General features: G+C 41.9%; 1 protein-coding gene across 1 annotated transcript in view; it reads right to left on the reverse strand.

Moving 5' to 3' along the window:
* The window catches only part of STAC (SH3 and cysteine rich domain), a 110,396-nt gene that overhangs the window by 6,971 nt on the left and 80,649 nt on the right, over nt 1-22,776 (reverse strand). Inside the window, exons 7-10 of the mRNA XM_057706867.1 lie at nt 19,756-19,820; nt 18,031-18,119; nt 1,749-1,800; nt 1,517-1,654 (exon numbers count right to left, since the gene is read on the reverse strand). Coding sequence (XP_057562850.1) covers nt 1,517-1,654; nt 1,749-1,800; nt 18,031-18,119; nt 19,756-19,820 — 344 coding nt within the window. The remainder of the gene's footprint in view (nt 1-1,516; nt 1,655-1,748; nt 1,801-18,030; nt 18,120-19,755; nt 19,821-22,776) is intronic.

The raw sequence follows: 22,776 nt of genomic DNA on the forward strand, positions 1-22,776 counted from the left end.
CCACCTTGATGACAAAGACTGAAAACAGAGAATTTGTGTATGGGTAAAGAGACCACAGTGCCTTTTGTTGACCCACATGTAACCAGAAATAAAAATGCCTTCAGTTGCCACTGAATTACTATAGGACTTAAAAGTGAGAAATGGAAATGAAGGTCATTCTCAAATTTTAGCTTTGGCCGGAACACCTGGGAAGTCTGTAAAAAGACTGATTCCCTGCCTTTGCCCTGACAGTTTCTGCTTCAGCAGGTCTGGGGTGGAGTTAGACATCTGCATTGTCAGCAAGCAACCAGGGGATTCTGATTCAGGTGGTACAAAAACCACACCTTGGATACAGCAGGCTAGACAAATACCAGGGTCACAGCACGTTCCTAAACAATTATGGGCAGATCCATGTGGCTCCAGGTTCAGGCTGAAACGCTGTGCTGTGTCTTGACTGTGTCTAATGAAAGATCCTGGGTTGTTTGTGTCACCCCCCACCCTGGCAGGGTGTCAGTTCAACCATGAGAGTGGAAAACACAGATGTGAGCTCATTCCCAGAAAAAGATTTTTTTGGGGGGAATATGGCCAAGGGATTGGTAGAAGTCACTGAGCAGCTGTTCTGCTTCTGGAAACTGATGAACTTATGCAAATTTTAACTTGCCTTCTGGTTTCACTGATTTGTATTTTAATAACGTAAAACATGTTTAATCCCACACGGGGAAGCACAAGATTATTCCGAGAAAAAAAATCAAACAAGATAGCAAAATTATGTAATAACGCTTTGCCAATAAAGATGAACATCCTTCCCGAACGTATTTCATTCAAAAGACTTTCCAAATTTTGTAACAGGAAGGCTGCAGTTGGGTAATCTTGGAGAAGTGTGAAACACCGACATGGAATCCAGCTGGGAAATGTCCCGTTTGCTTTGTGGGGTGTGTATGGCATTAGGGATGGGGTCTCAGTCTGATGAGGGTGATTCCATTGCCTGGAATTAAGCATGACTTAGCAGGGCTTCTGTATGAGCAAGAATTTGTTCCCAAGGGCCCTTCTGGCTCTAGAACACTTGCTTTCCTGGGAACCAAACTATGCAAAGGGCACTTTATATTCCGAGTTGTTCCACACTGTCCAGGGCACACAGCTCAGTGGAAGGCACTGACTTGGAGCATGCAGACCCATCTTTAAGTTCCAGCCTGACCACGTACCAAGTTTCTGTCCTTTGAGCAAGGTGCATCACCTCTATGAAGCTTTGTTTCCTCATTTATAGCGCCATGTATAGAACCTCAGATAAAACATAGATATATCAGCTCTATAAACAATACACAATCTATATGTTTGGTTCCCAGGGAAGGCAGGTGAGCTTCCCAACATTTTGGTTTTGCATGTTTAGATTCTCCTACACTAAGATCGTTGGACTAAGAATCAAAGTGAATCCTTTGCTTGTGACTCCACTCATTCGATTTATATGTTTTGCTATTTGTCAAAATGACTGTTACTCTACTGTGGTCACACTTGGCATGTGTTTGTGTGCTTTACTCACCTGATTCTCTTTCAGTGTTATCTGCCCCTGTTCCTTACACCCAATGAAGGTTCTAACACATCTAAAAATCTTCTCATTTTGCTGTACTCTCTGAACAAAGTTGGCTGGAAAGAAGCCAATCCTGTCTTGAATTTTCCCCTGAAAGGAAAAAGGAGGCATGCATCCACAATTGTAGCATTCATTGTGATTAGAGTTACCAAATGATTTTTCTTAAAGAAAAAGAAATACTTACTTTCCACCAGTCTTCATTGGAGTCCTCTAGAAGAGTAATCATGTCTCCTGGCCTAAAAATCAAGAATGAATGCGTTGGATGGGGAAGTAGAGAGGGCAAAAGAGAAAAAGATGGTACTTAAAGTCAGAAGTGATAGCTTTTCACGTACACGAACAATCCTAAAATAAACACAACTTTTACCTATTCTTCCCACCCACGGAAATAGCTTTGTTAGATACCAAAAGCAAGTGCAATTTCTGTGCTGTATTTTAAAAATAATCTTTAGGTTTATTTTTATACATGATCATCTTTGCATTGAAAAAAACTCTAAAATTTGGAAGTCTAAAATATGAAAACTGGAGTTTTCTCATAGTCTGCCCCGTAATCCTCCTCCCATTGCCCAGAGGTGACCACGGTGAGTGACTTCCTGTGCTTCCTTCCGGACCCTTTGCCATGCACTGACATTTATATAGAGATGTGTAGATGTATTCTGCTGTTTCTTTTGTTTACTAATGACATCTAGAATGAGCTACTACATCACTAGCTATGTCTTCTCAGCACCTTCTTGAAACCACTTTGACTTAATTCCACTTCCCTTGTCTGCCACCTTTTATGTTGGTATAATCTGGAATACTGTTTTAGCCTTGTGTGTGTGTCTGTTAAATCCTTCATCAAGAATTACTTGGGTTTAACTAAAGACTTACATAATGTTTTTGCTATTGGTATTGTTGTAGATTTGGTGGTTATCTGTCGCTTCTTGTTTGAGTTTCACATCCCTGTGTGTGTAAGTTGTGTGGATGTGTCTTTTAATTCCTTCTACTCCACACCTACTAGCGCTTTTACAATCTGAAGACTCATATTATTTCTCAACTTGGGAAAATCTTATCTACTTTTTTCACTGTTTGATCCCATTCATTTTTCTCTCTTCTTTCTTCCTGGAGTTTCCAGTCAACACATGTTGGATTTTCTGGATCAATCATCTACATCTTTTTGTCTTTCTTACACATTTTCTATCTCTAAAAAAACCTGTATTCTATAATTTTTCTCAGTTTAATCTCCCCAACTGCTATTTCGTGTTTGGGCTTGTGTCTTCTAATATTTATTATAATACTGAGAATTTAAAAAAAATAGAATTTCCAAGGGGTCTATATCATTTTCTGAAAGTTTCCTTTTAACATTTGTCACTTTATGTGATGGATGGAATAGTATGATGAATCTTTCTGAGGATATTATAACATATTTAAAACAGTATTTCTTCTCTTTATTGAATGATTTGTTTCCACTAGGATTAGTTAGCCTGTTCTTTATCTTATTACTTTACTTCTCCTTCATGTCAAGGGATTTTCTCGTTTCTTGGCTGTTTCTTTATATTTACAACTGAAAACAGAGGGTGTGAATCGCTGGGCAAATTTCTCTGCTATCACATACATCTGTAGCTGCATCTGCAACACGTGAGGGCCAATTTCAGGCTCTGCTTAAGAGAGCAGGGTGTGTCAACTGATGCGTCTCATCTTTGGATGCTTGAGAGTGTAGCAGACAAGCAGTCTGGAGCCTCCTACCACCACCCCAGTGGCTAAAACAAGGGCGGCTTTCTTAACCCTGGGGAGGGAGAAGGTTAGTTTTCCTTCTCTTCTGCTCTCTAGAAGCTCTGGAGGTCCAGAATTATCTCAACACAATTCTTTTTCTTTCTCAGTCTTTTGTGCCCACCTAAGAGCCCTCCTTGGGCACGGGTTCCCTTTCCTAGAGTACAGGTAATGACTTAATTCTAGAGTCAAACACCATTGCTGCCTAGCTCTCATTCTAAGTAGTAAGTGTTATGAACACTGTTGGGACTCTCTATCAGTTATATGTTGCTATGATAGTGCTGTGTAACAAACAGCCCCCAAACCTCAAAGTCTCACTAACATTCTTGGGTGTTGGCTGCTGGCTGGGATGACTGGGGTGATTTTGCCGTATTCCATGTTTCTCATACCCCAGAAGGCCAGTTTGGACATTCATGGCATTGCCAGGGCAGCAAATGAAAACATGAAAAACACACAAGGCCTCTAAGGCCTAGGCTCAGAACTGACACATTGTCATTTCTGCCTCATTTTATTGGGCAAAGCAACTCAGCAGTGAGAGGAACTGTAAAGTCTCATGGCAAAGGGCATGGATACAGGGTTGGTGAAGAATTGGGGCTGTTAATACAATTCAGCCACCAAGACATCCTCATGTTCTTTAATGAACTTATTGTGAATTCAATGTCTCTTTTGCGTTTTACATTTAAAGTTCTTTTTTTCCTGAGCATTCTTTGGTCTCTGGTCATATTCCTTGTCCTCTATTTGCTGCAGTGTCCCAGGAAATTCCTAAGATTTGGGGGTCTCTGATAGTGTTACTTCTTATTTTCTAGTATTATTTTGGATGTATTCTTTACAAAATATATTTTTTGACATTTTAAGGAATTGGATCAAGAAGGGAAGTAGATTTGTGTGCTCCTTTTGCTATTCTGGTTCAATCTCCTCTGCTGTCATTTTCAATTCTCAGTTAATATCTATCTTCGTAGGGGATTCCAAACATAACAGGCTTGTTGCACCTGAAGCATTAAACACAACTGGCATTTTGGTATTTCAACAGTCACAGTTTCATGCTGATGTCACAGAAAGCGAGAAGGCTGAAAATCACTCTTTTCCCAGGTGAGGGATTTAATTAAGCAGCAAGGATGAAAGTCAATGTAGAAAAATCCTTCTAGCTCCAGCAGATTTTATTTAACCTACTAACCTAAGAAACCATGTGTTAGTATCAACTACAGTGACTTTGCTGATGGTTTGGTAGAAATTATGAGCAGGGAATCAAGGTTAGAAGAGGCAACTTTTCCTAAGGGTGTAAAACGGTGCTGCCTGAATCCAGCTTCTATTTTTATGGTCTAGAGAGTCACTCTTTACCATGCCCAGAGGTGGACAGTTCCTGAGTCCATGACCTATGCTAACTAAACCACACATTAGAATAAGGCACTCACTGAAATACAAGCTATAGTTTTATGAGAAAGACCAGACATCCTGACATCCTGACAGCGTGATGGGGGTTCTGTCTTTTCCCATAAAAGAGCTCTATCAGCATCTGAAAATTGCTTGGTGAGTGATTCATTCTTCCCTTTATCCTTTGTTGTTTCGTTTACCCACTCATTCAACAAATATTCCAGAATACTGACTCTGAAAGAGTGATTTTACTAGGCATTGTGTATACTCTAGTGAGTAAAGCCCTCACTGGAGCTAATAATCTAATGAGAATGGTGGATAATAAATAAGCAAATGCAAAATTAAACATTTAATAAATAATAAATATAGAACGTGTATATATAACTTATAAATATATATGAAGGAAATAAACCGGATGCAGTCATAAAGAATAAGAGTGGACTCCTACTGATATGACTTAAATACTCTAATTAATCATCAGGCAAAGACAGCTAACGTCTCCTTTTCACTCTGGGGAGGGCCTTGCTCTAGGGTACACTTGAATCCAAGACAACAGCTGTCTACTATCTGGGTCAGCACACGTGTGGCTTATGGGATTTCTACTGCCCTCCTGCCTCTGCCTGGCACTCTTCTCTTCTCTTCCCAGCATTCTTCCCACTGAGCCTGCCTTAGATCCTTCCCTACCCTGGGCTCCAGGCATCAATCTCAGTAGGCACTCAAGGTAAAATCACTCTGTGTAACGTAAGATTTTATTTTTTAAAATATGTCTCAACCCAGTTTTGAAACTCTGGCTAGAGATTGGTCAGTTCCCCTTAAACATCTGATTAAAGCAATACCCACACCACTTCCTGTATGGGGCTCGGATGCTCTGCGGCACTATGTGCCAGCCCCATCCCTAAGTGCCCTCAGGCCAGGTACCAAACAGCTAGGGGCAGCCTCTATGCCCTATTGACAGGAGTAGGAGCCTGTGAAATTATTCAAGTTAGGTAACCCACAAAGAGCCTGGGAAACCTCACTAACCCCAGCTGCGGACCATGCGTGAGCTGCCCCTACAGATCCAGCTGCTGTAACCGACTCCCTGGTTGGCCTGTGTGGCCTCGTGTGGCAGCCCTTCACTCCCAACTGTGAGTTCTCTTCTAACCTGTTCTCAACTTAGTTCTCTTCTCCTACCTGTGGTGCTGGAGTGCCATGTCCTGCCATCAAAGAACTAAGTCAACACCTGCTCTACCTAGGGAGAGCCTTGCCATTGATCCTGGAGGAATGGAGGCCTAATGCTTAAAATTCTCCTTCCCTTGTCTGGTTCTAGGAGGGACACTGCCAGTGCATGGCTCTGCCTCCAGCTGTTTCATGCTTCTGTGGCTGACCAGACCCCTCTGCATGAAACAATTATTTCTTATTTCATGTTATCACACTCCAGGCATGTTAGAAGAAAGTCCTGCTCTAGTCTAACAGCTATTTTCTTTCCTTTAGGTGACTTTATGTTCCTGATTCATTATATAGAGATTTTTAAATTTAACTATATTTCCAAATCTTGGAGACCAACTCATTAGGTTGGTTACTCCAGCAAAAGGTTACTTTTGCTTAATTCAATCAGTCAGGGCATCCTAAGTTCAGGTAAAAATTCTGCTGTATTGTAACCCAGAATTATATACATTGATAAAAAGTACAATGCACTTCAGAAACCATACAAGCATGAGCTTCCTACTTGGAGCAGATAGATCAGAACACTGCAGCTGGCCTTTTCTTTTTGTTTGTTCAGTAACATTGGTCTTAAACCTAGAGGAAGACTTTTAGGTTGGTTATGTCACGATTCATGGAACATCTTGAGATGATGAGAGAACTGTGGGTTATCAACAGGAGGAGGAATAAAATAACAAAGCTAACTAGAGAATCACGGCTCAGTGGTGAGGGGGCAGAGTTTATTTGTTAAATGTGTGTGTGTGTGTGTGTGTGTGTGTGTGTGTGCACGTGCGAGCATGTGAGCTTGATGGCTGCTACCTGGTGTCACTTCCAGCAGTCCTCTGCTTCCCTCATTTCTCGATTTTCCACTTGGACACAGAAACCCATCTCACCCTCGACCAGGTAAACTGGTGTCAGGGACTCAGAGGGCCCAGTGTACACGGAGCATGTGACTGATGCAAGCAAGCTGTCCGTCTACAGGGAACTCTTCTGCAAGGTGTTATGAAGATGGTTGAGTCTTTCATGGGTGGGAGCTCCCGGAGGGTGGATTGCGAGCTGTCCCAAGGCTCCCCACTCAGCCTCTCTCCAGTCCCCACATAGAGCACAGATTCCTAGGGGTGGAGATACTGACATCCTTCCAGCGAGGTCACTGCTTCCGAGAAATACTTTCTCCACTGTCTGGATCAAGGGGAGACCTCAGCCTGGCCCTCCTATGGGGAGTGCATGGACGAGGCGGGATGCTCTGGGCCTTCTTTGCTTTCATAATGTTTTGGAGGTACTGACTATGTAGGACAACAAAGGAAATCTGTCTTTATCCCCCCATCTCTGTCTACTGAGCCAAAGGGAATTATATGACAGTCAAGTATTTCTTCAGTGCTTATGACACATGAGGTCATGGGTGTGTACCCGGGGTACGAAGATGAAAAGATTAAGCATCAGTTTTCTAATCTGTCAGGTGAAGACAATAATAGTACCTGCCTCAGTTTTTTTGAGGATTAAATGGGTTAATACTTGTGAAGCACGTTTACACAAGCCCACAAGAGATGGTTGCTATTATGGTTAAGACATAGTTACTGCCATCAAGATGCTGGTGACCTCAAAGGGGAAAGACATGTAAACTGGCAACTGACAGTTGCTAACTGAGGAGAAATATGCTTGAGCGGCACAAACCTGTGTGGAATTGACCCCAAACAAAAATCCCAAACATACATGCCTCTTTGAGACTCAGCTACCTCAATTATATTTACATAATTACATACTATGCCTTACATCTATATCTATATAGCCATCTCTCTATATAGTGAACTATATTTACTTTGCAAAATTGCTATGTGAGGGCTTCCCTGGTGGCGCAGTGGTTAAGAATCTGCCTGCCAATGCAGGGGACATGGGTTCGGTCCCTGCGCCAGGAAGATACCACATGCCGCGGAGCAACTAAGTCCATGCGCCACAACTATTGAGCCTGCGCTTTAGAGCCCGTGAGCCACAGCTATTGAGCCCATGTGCCACAACTACTGAAGCCCACACACCTAGAACCTGTGCTCCACAACAAGAGAAACCACAGAATGAGGAGCCCGCGCACCACAATGAAGAGTAGCCCCCACTCACCACAACTAAAGAAAGCCCACGCACAGCAAAAAGACCTAACACAGCCAATAAATAAATAGATAAATAAATAAATTTATTTAAAAAATTGCTATGTGTATTAAATAAGAATGCATACGTGGAAGTCTTCAGCACTGTGACTGATATACAAAAAAGGCTTAAAAATTCGAATTTCCTCCTAAAAATGTAATTTTTTCACTGGGAAATGAAGAGATTTAGTAATGACTACTTTTAAATGAGTGTCCCCTTAGGTTCCGGCAGGGACAGTTCCTTAATGTAATAGCCTTTGACCTCTTAAGTGGCTTCAGACACTGATATTTGATGTGATTCACAGTTCTGGAAAAGTGTTTCCCTCTCTCTATACCCCCACCTCCATCTCTCTTGCCCCCTGACTCCAAGTAGCGACAAAAAAGGTGTGGTAGCGCCCAGGGTGGAGTGAGGATTCTACGCCGCAGGTGGGTGATTGCAGGGGAGATGCTGGAAGCGTTGAGGGGTTGCCACAGAGCTGGAGGGGACGGCAATGTTCACTGAATGAAGGGGCATGACCAGCAGCATTTTCACGCAAGTAAGAATGTCAAGAGAGACTTTACCACTTATAGGCAGGTTTTTTTTTTTTAACCTTTTTAATGGAATATAATCACTTTACCCTGTTGTGCCAGTTTCTGCTGTACAACAAAGTGAATCAGCTGTATTTATACATGTATCTCCATATCCCCTCCTTCCTGACTCCTTCCCACTTTCCCTATCCCACCCCTCTAAGTCATCACCCATCATCGAGTTGATCTCCCTGTGTTATGCAGCAGCTTCCCAAGAGCTATCTATTTTACATTTGGTAGTGTATATATGTCAATGCTACTCTCTCGCTTTGTCCCAGCTTCCCTTTTGCCCCACCCCCCCACCCCTTGTCCTCAAGCCCATTTATAGGCAGGGTTTGATTCCAACACTAACTCCACAAGGTCATGCTGCCTCTTGGACCACCCAAACTTCCTGAAAACTCCTTAGAATTGCCCATTTTACTCTGCAACTATTTGGGGATTTTTTTTTTATTTCTTACACTTTCCCATTCATTTGGCAAAAAGAACCCCCAAATCAAGCTTGCATCAACCACCTGTCACTTGGCCCAAAGAGATCTCCTGGAGGAACCAAGCCAAGGGGAACAAAAAAGGAGCCAGCCAAACTGCTCCATTAGTTTTAGACCTACTGCTTAAGTTTTCGCTAGACCCATTTCTCAATTTCCATAACCCTGGTCCAGAGCCTTTTATAGTCTGAGCACATGGATAGGTAACAAGGAACTCCTGAACCTTGCAGTTTGATTTTGTCTTAAGCCTGGCATCCACAGGACTGCCTGTACCTTCTCAAGTCCAGAGACCAGCTCAGAGAAAAAGCATTCGGCTCGAGGGCCATTTGGATGGGATTTGGTAAATGTTCCTGAACTGTCACGGATCACGCTCTCCAGAACCTAATTGAAAAAGGCATCTGAGTGAGAGGGAGGCTACTAAACACATTAGCGACATTCAGCAAGATCTGGGTTTCTTGACATAGTGCAGCATCAGAGCATAATATGCATCAGAGACTTTGCTCAAATAGCCTTAATTGCATTTTGATGTCCTGGTGACTGTGAAGATTATTTTTAAATCAAATTGGTGCATTAGAATTACATTTAGTTTTAATTAAGTTGATGCATTTGCCAAGCAGTAATGTACTTAGAGAATGGAAATGAGACACCAAGAGAGTCTTATTTTATCTTACCCTGTCTCAGGAGCTCTCCTTTTCTTATTTTATGGAGGGTTTATAAAACCTTACAGAGTGAAGGACATTACCAACTAAAAAGCCCCAACGCAGACCAGTGTACTGAGCACTGGCTGAGGAACAGGAAACCTGCATTCTGGTTTTGGGTTGGCCACTGGCCCACTGTGCATCTTTGGAAAAGTCAGAGAAGCCACAGTTGTTCTCAAATCTGGCAGACACTCAGAATCCAGAGGAATATTTAACCACGCAGATTTCCAAGTGGGATATGACTCTAGATCTGGGTGCAGTCCAGGAGTCTCTATTTCAACAACATCCTTCAGGAGATTCTCATGGATTGTAATACGTGGCTTAACCATCCTAACCATAATTTTTTCCTTTGTAAGACACTACTTGCTTAAATAACCCCACAGATTTGTTAAAAGAATGCAAGGGGCTGTCAGGGACAATTTGGAAGACTTTGAAATGGGCAAAACCAGTGACTGATGTGCTGTCCCGTCTGGTGCACCTTTCCAGGTCACATCCCACTTTCAGCGTCTCTGAGCTACTTACTGCACATCTCTGCAATAGTGCAAAGGATCCTTAGCCATAGAAATGCAAGTGACCTGTGTCCAGCAGAATGCAGTCAATTACTACCCTGTGACTACTGACCAGTTTTGCATCTACTTGTAAATTCACATCAGCACTCCTAATTGCCTACTTCTGGGTGCTGTGTGATTTCTCCTTTGAACCAGATGTGACATCTACTGGTTCTCTCACCCATTCATGATTCAAATTAAATTTCTGCCACATGCCCATTCTACATGTGTATAACAGCTGTGATTTTATCTTCATTTTTAAAAATTACCCTTGACCAGGAGTGACTTTTCATGAACCCCTTCTATAGATCACAAGGTTCCTATTCTTTCGAAGCAGACTTAACAATCTGAATAGATTTATAAGGAGTGATGTGAGTGGCCAAAATGAGAGAAATTAATGCATTATCTGAATCTGCTGATTAATAGAAACTGTCAAGCTTATCAGAGAGGAAACCTACCACAGTCAATGCAGGATGGAAAGTCTGGGGTAGGAGAAAGACAAGCGGACCGAGAGTCTGCCTCCCTGGGTAACCGCTCCAAGCCTCCACTTTCTACCTGTGAGTTCTCGGACTTGGTTCTCCCTCCTTCCCTTCAAAAGGGTAAAGGACCATAAATTGTCTCATTGGAATATGAGCTAAACAGTTAGGTGTCCATTGGCTAAGCTTCACTGAATTTTAAGACAGTCTTTCCAGAATGAAGGCTGGATGAAGGATGAATGTAGGAATCTAAATATGCCTCTGCCATGAATTTCCACCACTTCTTTTGTAATGGCGTTTGCAATTGGCTCACATTTGGCACCTCTCAAAATAATTCTCGTTCTATAGTTTAACCTATTCTTCTGTTATGCGTTCCTCACTGGAAAGAGAGAAGAGAATGACTGCTCACTCTCCAAGCTGCACCCATGTCCCCTCTATCTGGAACAGATGCCTGCGATGCCTCCTCCTTGCCAAGCCTTCCCTGGCCTCCCAAGGCTGCTCCAATGCCCCTTTTCTTTTTGAAGATTAAATGAAATGATGTATTGTAAAGAGCCTGATACATAGTAGATGCTCCCTAAATATGTTTCCTTCCTCTCTTCCTTTTAAGTTTTAGATTACAATCCTGTTCTGCAGTAGGATGATGTGGTCAGAAGCAACGATTCTTCCTAGCGGATGCTTCAATACATTCTTGAGGTGCAGTAGCAGCATCCTGGACTACATCCCCCGCCCCGCCCCCCCACAAGACCTCACACTGGAGGTACTTTCTTGTCTAGGGCCCTTAATCTTATGGCCACTGGAGCTCTTTGAGAACAGGGCCTGTGAACTGTTTCCCCTGCAGAGTACACGCTCACTCGTCACGTGATGAGTGGTGGGTAGAGGAAACATATCCTGCAAACAGCCACACAAAGGTTAAAATCCCTTTTAACCTGATTTCAAGTGGAGCTCTCAATAAATCAGGAAGAGATGAATTCAGGTCATTCCATCTCCAGAGGTTCCTGTGAATATTGGCTAATGAGACAACTGGTTGCCTGGTTTTGTTCAGACTCACCCATGGAAAAATCTGGGACTCACTGCTTCCAAGAAAGAGTCTGGCAATACAAGACTCTAAATCAGGAATCTAATTTGCAGTTGCAAAAGAAGACATGTTTTTCTTTTAAGATCCCCAAATTTAGGTGTTTTGACACACACACAGAGTGGCAATTTGTATCTTCCTTAAAATTTAATAATATTCAAACAGCAGTCTCCTCTTTCGGCTCATAAGAATTTTTTTCCCTCTCTTTTTCTCCCCTTTATGAAACATGGCCATTATCATATAAATCTGTTTGGGGAGAAATAATAAAAATGAAAATGACTTAGATGTGGAAAACCAAAATGGATTCTTCGGAATAGGTATATATGGTCACTAAAATACGTATTTGAACATTTGAGTCTTTTATTTATCCTTGATCTTATATTTCAGAGTCGCTACCATGTTTTAGGGGTTTGTGCTTACTCAGAGTTTTTTACATCTGCTGATAATTTACATGATATGTCAACTTGGCAAAGCCACTACAGTATTCTTATTGATTTTAAAAAGATTCATTGGTGTGAATAATAAGTGATAACTCCAAGAATGTTCTGCAGACTTCTGAACCCAGAAGCAGTGAGGGTAGTGAGACTGGTTACACTGTAAATGTGGAGGGCAGGATTTATTTTCATCAAAAGGCTGAGCATGGGTTATCAAGCTTATGCTAATACGTGTGTGTAAAAACGCATGCGTATTTGAGTGTGTGCATGTATGTGTGTGAGTTTGTGTCTATCCGACTGGGAGTGTGATGTGTCACACACACATACTCAAGCACTTGGCCAGGAGAATGACTGACACATGGCCTCTGTGAATTCACAAGGGGGTGTAAGGTCATAACGATGCCAGTCCTGATTATAATGGGGTTCTCTAGTTTGTATTTCAAGTAGCATTTTAAAAAGCTTTGCTCATGAATTAAGCTGGCATTCCATAAAGTGTAATTTTCAGGACTCTTCAAGAACTTGATAATAAGGGTTATTGGTGGGAACGGTCTAAGACCCTTAATGACAGAAGGTTATCTACTGTACATGCTCACTACACGCAGAGAGAGGAACCCGCATGGCTCTTTAACGTTACCAGACCCCAAATCATCAGCAGTGGCCTGGAGAGCCCTTGCGTGATGGCACCCCATCTCGTGTATCGGTGGTGAAATTCCATACCTAGAGCGTGTCACGTCAGCAACTGCAAAACCTGCTCAGAAGGTGAGGGGCAGGATGCCACAGTGTCCTTATCGCCAGAACAGTTAGATAAAGTCTCCTTGGATGTGCTCAAAGGCTAGACAGAGCCTTAAACAGTGTTTCCTCTACTATACAATCTTCAGGGTAACTGATCGGAAGACCAGGAAATAAAACATATTGTGAAAAGATACAAGTTATGAAGGGAAGGTGTCTAAAATATATCACACACCTCACTTTGTACTGGGCATGAAATCTCACTTTTTTTTTTTTTACATTATCTCATTAAATAGTCCGCCTCCCTAGGAAGGAGAAAACGGATGCTGCAAGAGATTAAACAGTTTGCTCAAACTGATGTAGCTAGTGTGTGTCAGAGCTGGAAGGTAGACCCAGCTGTGACTCTCAGACACTGCTCCTTTCTGCTCTGGGCCCTTGTTCTCTCATACTCTCTGCCCATGACAAGGGGAAAATTATCATGGTCTGTGAGCTTCAGAGATTTGGGGAGATAACAGCAGATGAATTTATGAAGGAAGTTTGCACTGAAACTGTAGCAGAGCTGACTGTGTGAAGCCTCTGCCTTTAGACAGTGTTTGGAGACTAGGGATAGGACCACAGCAATTCTGAGAGGAATACTCACTGTGCTAAGAATAAGGAGGTAGCACTCTGGGCGCCTCCTTTCTGAGGCTCACTCCTCCATGCCCAAATCGTGTTCGGCTCAACGGGGCTTCTTCCAAATTGTCTCAAACTCTTTTCTCTTTGTGAACATGACTATGGGCTACTTCTGCTCTCTTTCCTACAATTTCTTCTTGACAAATCATATTCATCCTGGGCTCAAAGCTCATCTCCAGGAAACAGGTCCTGGTTAAACCCTCTGCACTGGGTTTGCTTCCTCCTTTATAGTTTCCATTATATTATCATGGACTCTATTTGCCCACTAATTGTATATGCCAGGCACAACATTAGTTCATTCATTTAATCCCCACCATCTTCATTCATTCATTCATTTATTCATTCATGAAATAGTAAGCATGTACTCTGTCTTGAGAATGGTACTACACTCCAGGGACATAAGGCTCAGCAAATACAGATTCATTCTCTGGGCGTTACAGGGAGACAGAAGTTAACCAAATAATTCAAGAAATATATAAATACATGATGAGATAAGGACTCTGAAGAAAAGAAATATGGTGTCACGGAAGTATGCAACAGAGGATCTCACCCAGGTTTCCGGCATCAAGAAAGGCTGCACCAAGGAAGAGCAACCTAAGCTGAGATCTAGTGGGTGCATGATGGTCAACTGGAAGAAAGGGTGTGTGTGCGTGTGTGTGTGTGTGTGTGTGTGTGTGTGTGTGATGGTGGTAGTAGGTGGGTAGGAGGGTAAGGGGAGAGGAGGAGCAGACTGCAGGAAGAAAAATTCCTTGGAAGGTGGTAGTGTGGTCCTTTTCAGGAACAAAAGATGGAGCAGAGAGGTGAGGGGAACAGTGGTATAATACAAAGCAGAGAAGTCACCAGGGATGAGACCGTGTGGCTCCCAGAGGTCCCTGTAAATATTCTGGTCTTGACCCAAGGAAGTGGGAGGACATCAGAGAGTTTTAAACAAAGATTTGAATGTCATGCGCAGATCTAAGGCAGGCACAATGATTATCTCCTTCCACAAGTGTAGAAGCAGAGGCTCAGATGGCTTGTGGAACTTTCTCAGGCTTCATGGGGGTCACACAGCTAATCGGTGGCTTGGTTAGGGCTTACGTCCAGGTCAAGAGATGCCCACACTCTTTATTCTTAAACACTCAGTGAATTTATGTTATATGTCATTCTCTCTCTCTCATTTCTTAAGTCTGAAAAGGAAGCATCTACCTCTGGGGTATGAACAGAACTAACTGGAACTAACGTTATTAAGCTCCTACTATGTTATTTAATCACAGCCATCCTACAAGGGCAGGGCTTATTATCCCTATTTTCAAGATGAGAAAACAGAGGTTCAGAAAGTTAGGTAAGATGTCCTATTGTCAGAAAATTGAGGAGCCGGGATATGAATCCATTCTATCTTAGTTTAGATGACCCCCGGTACACTGTGCTGTCACCATCGTGTCCTCTCCACACAAAATAAATGGGAAGGGAGGAGTCGGGGTAAGACTAGAAACTGAGACCAGGTGGCTCCTGCTACAACAATCCAGGGGAGAGATGAAGGTAGGGCTGGATAAAGAGAACCAGGAGGAACTGGACATTAAGTACATTTTGGGCACGAGGTAAAGGGAAGCCTCAGGTGCCTGGCTTGGAGCCTGGGCAGACAGTGACATCATTTACCCTAGGGGGCAGGTTTGTGGGAGGGAGGGTAGAGCCGCTGGGTGCCACGCACCCCTGGGGTAGGCAGGTAGGGATGTGAGTCTGGAGATCTGTAGAGAAGTCTGGACTGTTGGCTGTTGGATGAAAAAGCTTTCCTGATAATGAAGCAGATACATAACAAACACTTGCTGAAGTGATGGTCCATCTGCTCTAATCTATGACTACTGGCTTTGCCAGCTGGACCTCCTTTGCCCTCAAGCTCACACCCCTAACCTCACATCCCTTGTTCTCTTTCCTGAGGGTAATACCCAGTGTCCCCCCGCCCCGGATCAGAATGCAGGTGGATGAGAATGGTGTTTTGTTAAAAGGATTTTTTCTACCTCGTGGTTTAAGGAGAAAAAGATAATTCACAAAGCCCAAGTTCATTCACGGAATGATACTAAATCCCCAAAGCATTGCCTTACACATTCTAAATCAAGAGCTTGGTTTTTAAAATGGGAACCTACAATCTCTTTGCAAAAAAAAAAAAAAAAATGTACGTATGATTTATCACTCCAATATTGCAGTCTGTGTAACGCAGACATTTCACTTTAGGGAATGAATAGTTCTATTTGCCTCGAAGCAGACTGTAAACGTTTGCTTCGTGACCAGACAACTTGACTTTTAATGGCCTGCAACCGACTAAAATAAGCACAAACACTTACGACCACCACCAGGCAGCTACACTTTACTCCTCAGTACCCCAGTAACAGTCTAGATTTCCCTGGAGTTATTTTTTTCCATCTGATGACTTCAGAATAAGCTTCTAATATAAAACCATGGGACCTGCATAAAGGGGAGTTGTTAAATTTTAAATTCTAGCCACCCAAATGATAAACTCAAGAAGGACCTAATATACTATTTATTGCAAAGTAAACAGAGGTCATCCTTGTCCCCATCAGCCGATAGTTAACACAGACTGTCAGTTGAGGGCGAGGCGTCACCCCAGTGATGAATCCTAGGCAGGATCTGACCAGCAGGGTTTGCGGTGTTTTTGATAGAATAGGGCTTCACCTGACAAACACCATCTCATCCTGATGCACCTAAGCCAGGCTGTTTAGGTAACATTTACAACTCCAGCCAGCGAGTTCAGCATGGTGATTCTTCCTCAAGGATGGAGAAAATTCAGATGTACAAGAAACAAATTGTCTGAATGAATCTCAGGAGCCAGGAACCAGGCCTGAACTCTGCCCTGGAAAGGCCCAAGAATCAACTGGAAGCAGACCACAGACAAACGATGAAAGCTGACCCTGGGTGTGAGCGGGGGAGTTGCCAGACTCCTGCAGGACACCCACATCTGCTAGAGTCCTGCCAGGTGTTGCACCAGGAGGGGCAGCTGAACTGCTGAGCTTGACCCCAGTGGCATGTGGGACCCTGGAAACAGAGTCTAGATGGAAGCTTTTGGTGGCTCTCTCTCCTTTTAAGGGGCTTTGGGGAAAGTGGAAGAGAAGGCTGATTTCACCGAGGAGGAACCATATTCAGGCAAAAGCCAGAGGGACCATGCTGGGGAAATGGCACAGACCTGAGGTGTGGAGAAGCTCAGAGAGCTCCAGGGTGGAGAGAAGGCGTACCAGAGCCATCTGCAGGGATGACTGTGACTGAGAACTTGACCTACATGGCATTTGGACAAGTGGAGTCCACCTTAAAATGGAGGCTATTTCCCTGATGCCCTGACATTTAAATGGCTTTCTGTGCTAATTTCTCTCTCCATGCTCTTCAGAAGAGGAAAGAACCCATCTCTAAGGGCCCATTTGCCTGCAAAAGCAGCCCCTTGTATCCTGCTCTAGGACTGGAAAACACCAAAGGCTTCTGAGATTACTTGTGTTTTGGGTCATAAATGCAGGGAAGGAGTGAGGTCTTTTCTTTGGGACAAGCGAGTGAACACGACATTACAAAAACTGTACTGACTGCCAGTTCCTGAGTGTTTACCATGACTATGCTGTATGCTTTATGAACCTTATTCATTTCATCCTCACAAATGCCTTAAGGGAAAAAGGCCATTATTATTCTTTTATAAGTAAGGAAACCAGAGTAATGAGATGTTTATACTTTGCCTAACGTCACACAGTAAATAGGATGTGAACACAGGACTGATTCCAGCCACACGACCCTGAAACACGGGGAAAGTGTGGTCCAGAGAAGGGTTCAGATCTCATGAGGGCCCCGAGGCTCAGCTGTCCTCCCGTCTCAGTTACCATGAAGTGGGATGGTTCCTGAAACGGAAGTACCTCCAGGTGTGAGCCGGGGGAGCTGCCGATCTCCGGCAGGGTAAACAAAGAGTTTTAATTTGATTTGTCAATCAGTGTTAATTTGGGCAGTAAGTAGACTTTTGGATCCCTGTGAGACCCCATAGGATGCCAGGTGCATGTGATGCTCAACCTTCAGGAAAACTCCCAGCAGCAGCTCTACTGATGATGTACTAACGGCGCTTCTTAAAGTGTGGTCCCTGGACCAGCAGCATCAGCACCACCTACAGACCAGCTAGAAATGCAGATTTTCAAGCCCCACCCCAGATGTGCTGAGTCAGAAACCCCCAGGATAAGGCCCAGCAGTCCATGTGAACCAGCCCTGCACACTCACATTTGAGAATCACTGCTCTAAGGCATCTGGAGTTAGCACAAGTGGAATTACATTTTTTTCACATGGAATAATATTGACTTAAAATTTTTCTTTCATTCTTTTTTTCCTTTAAAAATATTTTTACCTCATTTCCAAATCTTCGTTCTCTTGTGGTAGAAATTTGTACAAGGCAACATAGGTGTTCATCTGTAATGGGTCTTTGGAAAGAGGTCCCTGAAAGAGAAAATAAAAGTGAGAGAAGGAAGGAGGAAGAAATGGAGAGAAGAAAGAAAATAGGAAGTGGAGAAGTTAAATGTAATTCCAGGGTATGGGTCTTAAGTGTTATAATATTGAACTGTTATTAAATACTTTGTTCCAAACACAGGCTTATTTTTAATCTCCTAGCTGAGTATGATTTCACCACAAACTATTTGCAAACTCTTTGTCAGAAATGCTGCAATCTTCTTCAAATCAATTTTTTTCTTTGGTACAGTTGCTCACGAACGTTGATACAGCCTTGGGCCCAGGCAAGAGAACGTTCTCTCTGTAGACAGGAGACTTGTGAATAGTAGAAAACAACTTCCATTTCCTAAAATGGACTTTACATCAATTAGCCTACAATTTTGCATCTAGCATATCAAAGGGATCTGGGTATATTCATCCAGAAATTCATTCATTCGTGTTGTGGAAAAATTATAGATTTTGGCATCAGACTGATTTAATTTATGTTAAGGTATCATCACCTACTGGCTATGAAACCTTGCAGTAATGATAATAAAAGCCACCATTTTTTTTTTTTTTCTAACAAAGCAAAAGGCTTTATTGAAAAGGAGCGCTTGAGCAGAGAACAGCAGGTTAAGGGAAACTAGGAGAACTGCTGTGCTTCCGGGCTCGCAGTCTCAGAGTTTATTGTGGTGGGGTTAGCTTTCTGGGTTGTCCGTGGCCAATCATCTTGCTCATGCCCATAGCTGGTCCCTTCCTATTGGTGCATGCATCTTTCAATCAAGATGGATTGCAGCGCAAGGGTGTTTGGGAGGTTGGCAGGAAGTATTATAGGCTGGCGTCTCCTCCCTCCTTCTAAAAGCCACCATTTTTGACAGCTCACTGTGTGCGAGGCATACGGTGCATGGGTTAGCATACTTAAACCTCACGACAGCCCTGTGAGGTCCACTCTACTGCGTCCCCGATTTGTACACCCTACAAGAGTCTTACGAGTATTGTATAAACATTAGCTGTTATTATTAGCTAGATAAATGTTAATGCTAGGTAAATGTTTATGCTTTAGAATATACATAATAAATTAAAAATTATATAATATGTAACAGATATTGTATATTGTATCATTATAAATGTAATATACAATTGTATAATATATTTAAATACATGATAATATAATAAATATATGCCATATATAGCATATGTTTATGCCAAACATTAACAAAAGTTGTACACGATTACATTCTTTTTCTCTGTGATTCACTCTGCTATCCAAAGCTCAAGTACTTTATACAATATTATTCTATTCTAATTGCATATGTAAATTAACATAAAATATATACTCATGCACTTCAAAATACATTCATAATATATTACATAATTATATATTTACACTAGAGCATATATCAACTTGAATGTAACATACATAACAGAAAAAAAAAGCATATAGTACAATGCTTATCCTTTGTACCTTGGATGCACTGTGATATTTTGTTTTGCTCAATGCTGTCTATGCTGTGTACCTTATGCTACATTATTCTGTAAAAATGCTGGTCTGGGCCCCCCAAATCGATTTCGTGACCCACTTGGGTGGTGACCGACAGAATGATCTAAGGACCATGTCTGGTCTGTTTTCCGAGATGTCCATAAATACCTGGTGGTTTATATTCTTTGCTTGGTCTCTGAAGTCGTCAGTACCGTTTTCTGGATACGTGAACACTGAAGGAGACAAGAAAAACAGGAGCCTTGTGTATCCAGTCACCATGTTTTGCAAGCACACTTGAAAGATGTAGCTTTATTTATTCCCTGCACCATAGCTTCGACTCGACCTCTCCCTGCCTTTTCCTCGTCCTCAGTGACCCAGCTCTCAGGTCCTCTTCCCCGTGATGCTGCCCCGCCTCCCCTGAGAATCCTGTACTGCCCTCCCTGCACGCCCGTCCCCTCGTACATGCCTCCGGGCCAGCACGCATCTTCCTGCATTGCCTGGTTTCACCTGGCAGACTTCTCAGGAGCAGACACCACATCATTCATCTTTGCTAAATGTATCAAATCATTTGTTAAGGGGACAGTAAGTGAGGTATGACCCAATTTAACTGTATTTGAATTCAATTTTCTAAATACCAGATTCTTTGATCTCTATTCAATAGAGATCTCTTGATTCTAGTTTCTTAATGATCTCTATATTCTACTAGCAGATTAAAACTTTAGTTTTAAACTTCAAAATATTTTCTCAATCTCTTATTGTCAATGTATTGGGGCTATTATTGAGAAAAAAATTAAACAGTGGTTTCTCATTTAGTTTGTTCTTAGAATACATAATTCTCTACCTTTTGCATTTAAGCAGCCACTCTGTGGCCTTCGATGAAGAAAAAGGCTTCTTAACGTGGGCAGCAGTTTTCACTGTCCCCACACACGGCTGTAGGGGAGGTCCCTGATGGGTATGGGGGGGCTCTGCCTTAGCTAGTTCAATCAGTCACATCGACCTCAGAGACCAACATCAGGTATCTTCCTTAAATGAAAATAAAAGGTAGCGAATGTTTCCAAGTCTATACAGTAGGGTTGTAGTGTTGAAATTAAACTACCTTTTAGATGACTTGACATTCAAAAATAACACATTGCTGCTGTGGTCTCCCCTTTGGTCCTCCATCAGAGGATCAAGGAAACCAGCAGAGGAAGAGAAACACAGCACGGAAAGCTCTGTGCCCTCTTTCAGTTCGTGCATTGGCAATCTCCACTGTCCATAAAAAGGACTCAATAACTGTGATGTAGAAAACACACTTCAGGACAAGAGCCCTGTAAATGCACTGATGCTCAGCAAACATCTATTGTCCATGGTTTATGGTTCCAGAGCCTGTGGACGAAACTCCATTATCCTAGGAAGCCAACATGCAGTCACTGGAGGAGCTTTGCTTTTGCAGGAAAATGGAAAATGAAGGGCCGATCCTACAGACCTTGTTTGCCTCAATATTTGGCAACTTACCAGTTTAAAAAGAGCAGAGACCAGAAATACTCTTCTCTGGTTTTAAGTGATTCCCTGGAATCTTGGCATAATTTTGATTCCATAAGTATAAAGCTGGATACATTTAAAGCATCATGAATATTTGAATGGAAACATAGGAAGAGTATCTTAGAAAATTCTTGATTGGACCTAAAAGGGGGACTACATAAGCTACACAGGCAATATTCAGTTTGACTGATTTTACAATTTTGTAATTTCATATAATTTTAGCTTTTCACTGACTATCCATTAGGCATCACAAAAAGGTATATCATTTTTGTGAACTATGCTGAAAATTATTTGAAGTGACTCCAAATGTGTTTTCAGCTATATGGGTGCAAGCAGAACCAGAACACTGCAAAAAAATGATCTTTAGAAAACCCTTTCCTTCTAGCTATTTCTAAGACTTTGATTTGAGGGGAAAGGCAGAAATACAGGTAACCATTTTACCAAATAATGTACCAGACACCTTTTATGTTTGTACTTTGAATTCATTTTATTAAAAATAATTTGGCTGTTGATTTCACCCACGGACACATTCAAAGTCTACGTCTATTATGCAGGCATATTCTCTAACGTTACAGATGCAGAATGAATCTTTAGTTTTTGCTAGTCCCCAAAGAGCCTTCCTCTTTTCCTTTTCTATATTCTGTCTTTCTTTTTTACTTTGCAGTCCTGGCAGGTCCATGGCTGCCTCGAGATGATGATTTGGTTTTTCTTCTCTCACCTGGTAGTGTACAAGTTACATTATCAGCTTATTCGACATTGACGCACATTTGCATCCCTGGAATAAGTTCAATTTGGCAATTATGCGCTGCCTTTCTAAAAGGCATTATTGGATTCAGTGTAGTAAGATGACGTTGTTTCAGATTTCTGTATCCATATTCAACAGAGGGACTAGCCAGCGATTTTCTTTCTCATGCGGTCCTCCTTTGATTTTGAAGTGGGTATTACACCAGTCCCATAGACGACGTCAGAGGTGCTGCTGCCCTTCTTCCTGGGCACTCCCTGTTTTCCTGAAAGAGTTTACGTAATCTGGAAATTTTACCTTCCTTAAATGTTTGGTAGAGTTTTTTTTTTATAAAGTTGTGTGGGCCTGGTATTTTTGTTGTGCAAAAACTTAAAATATTGATTCTGTTTCTTTCATAATTGGAAGCAAAGTCAAGTTTTCTACGTATTTCTATTTCCTTTTCAGTCAGACTTTGGTCATTGATAACTTTCTTGGCAGCTGTCCATTTAAAAACAGTTTTAAATGTATTGGTATGAAGTTGGTCTTAAGATTCTTTCCTGTCAACCTCTGTTACAGTCCTCCTTTTTAATTACTTTTTGTTTTACCTCTCTTTCTTATTCTTAAAAAATTATTAGCGGTTGTAAATTTTATTTTCTTAGCAGAAACGTTCTTAGAATTTATTGACCTGTGTCATTTAATAATTTCTTCTCTTAATTTTTTTTTTCCTTCTGCATTTTTTGAGTTTGTTCTATTTCTTTTTCTGACCTCTTGAATATGATGCTTAGATTATTACTTTTCAGCTTTTTTTTTTAATGGAATAATTTTAGAACTAAATACTCTAGGCACAATTTTAGCTGCATTCCACAAGCTGTGACAGGTAGTGTTTTCACTATTATTTAGTTTTAAATATATTTCAATTTTCATAATGAATTCTTTTTCTGGACATA

This window comes from Hippopotamus amphibius, chromosome 13 (assembly GCF_030028045.1).
Source record: "Hippopotamus amphibius kiboko isolate mHipAmp2 chromosome 13, mHipAmp2.hap2, whole genome shotgun sequence".
Taxonomy (NCBI): Eukaryota; Metazoa; Chordata; class Mammalia; order Artiodactyla; family Hippopotamidae; genus Hippopotamus; species Hippopotamus amphibius.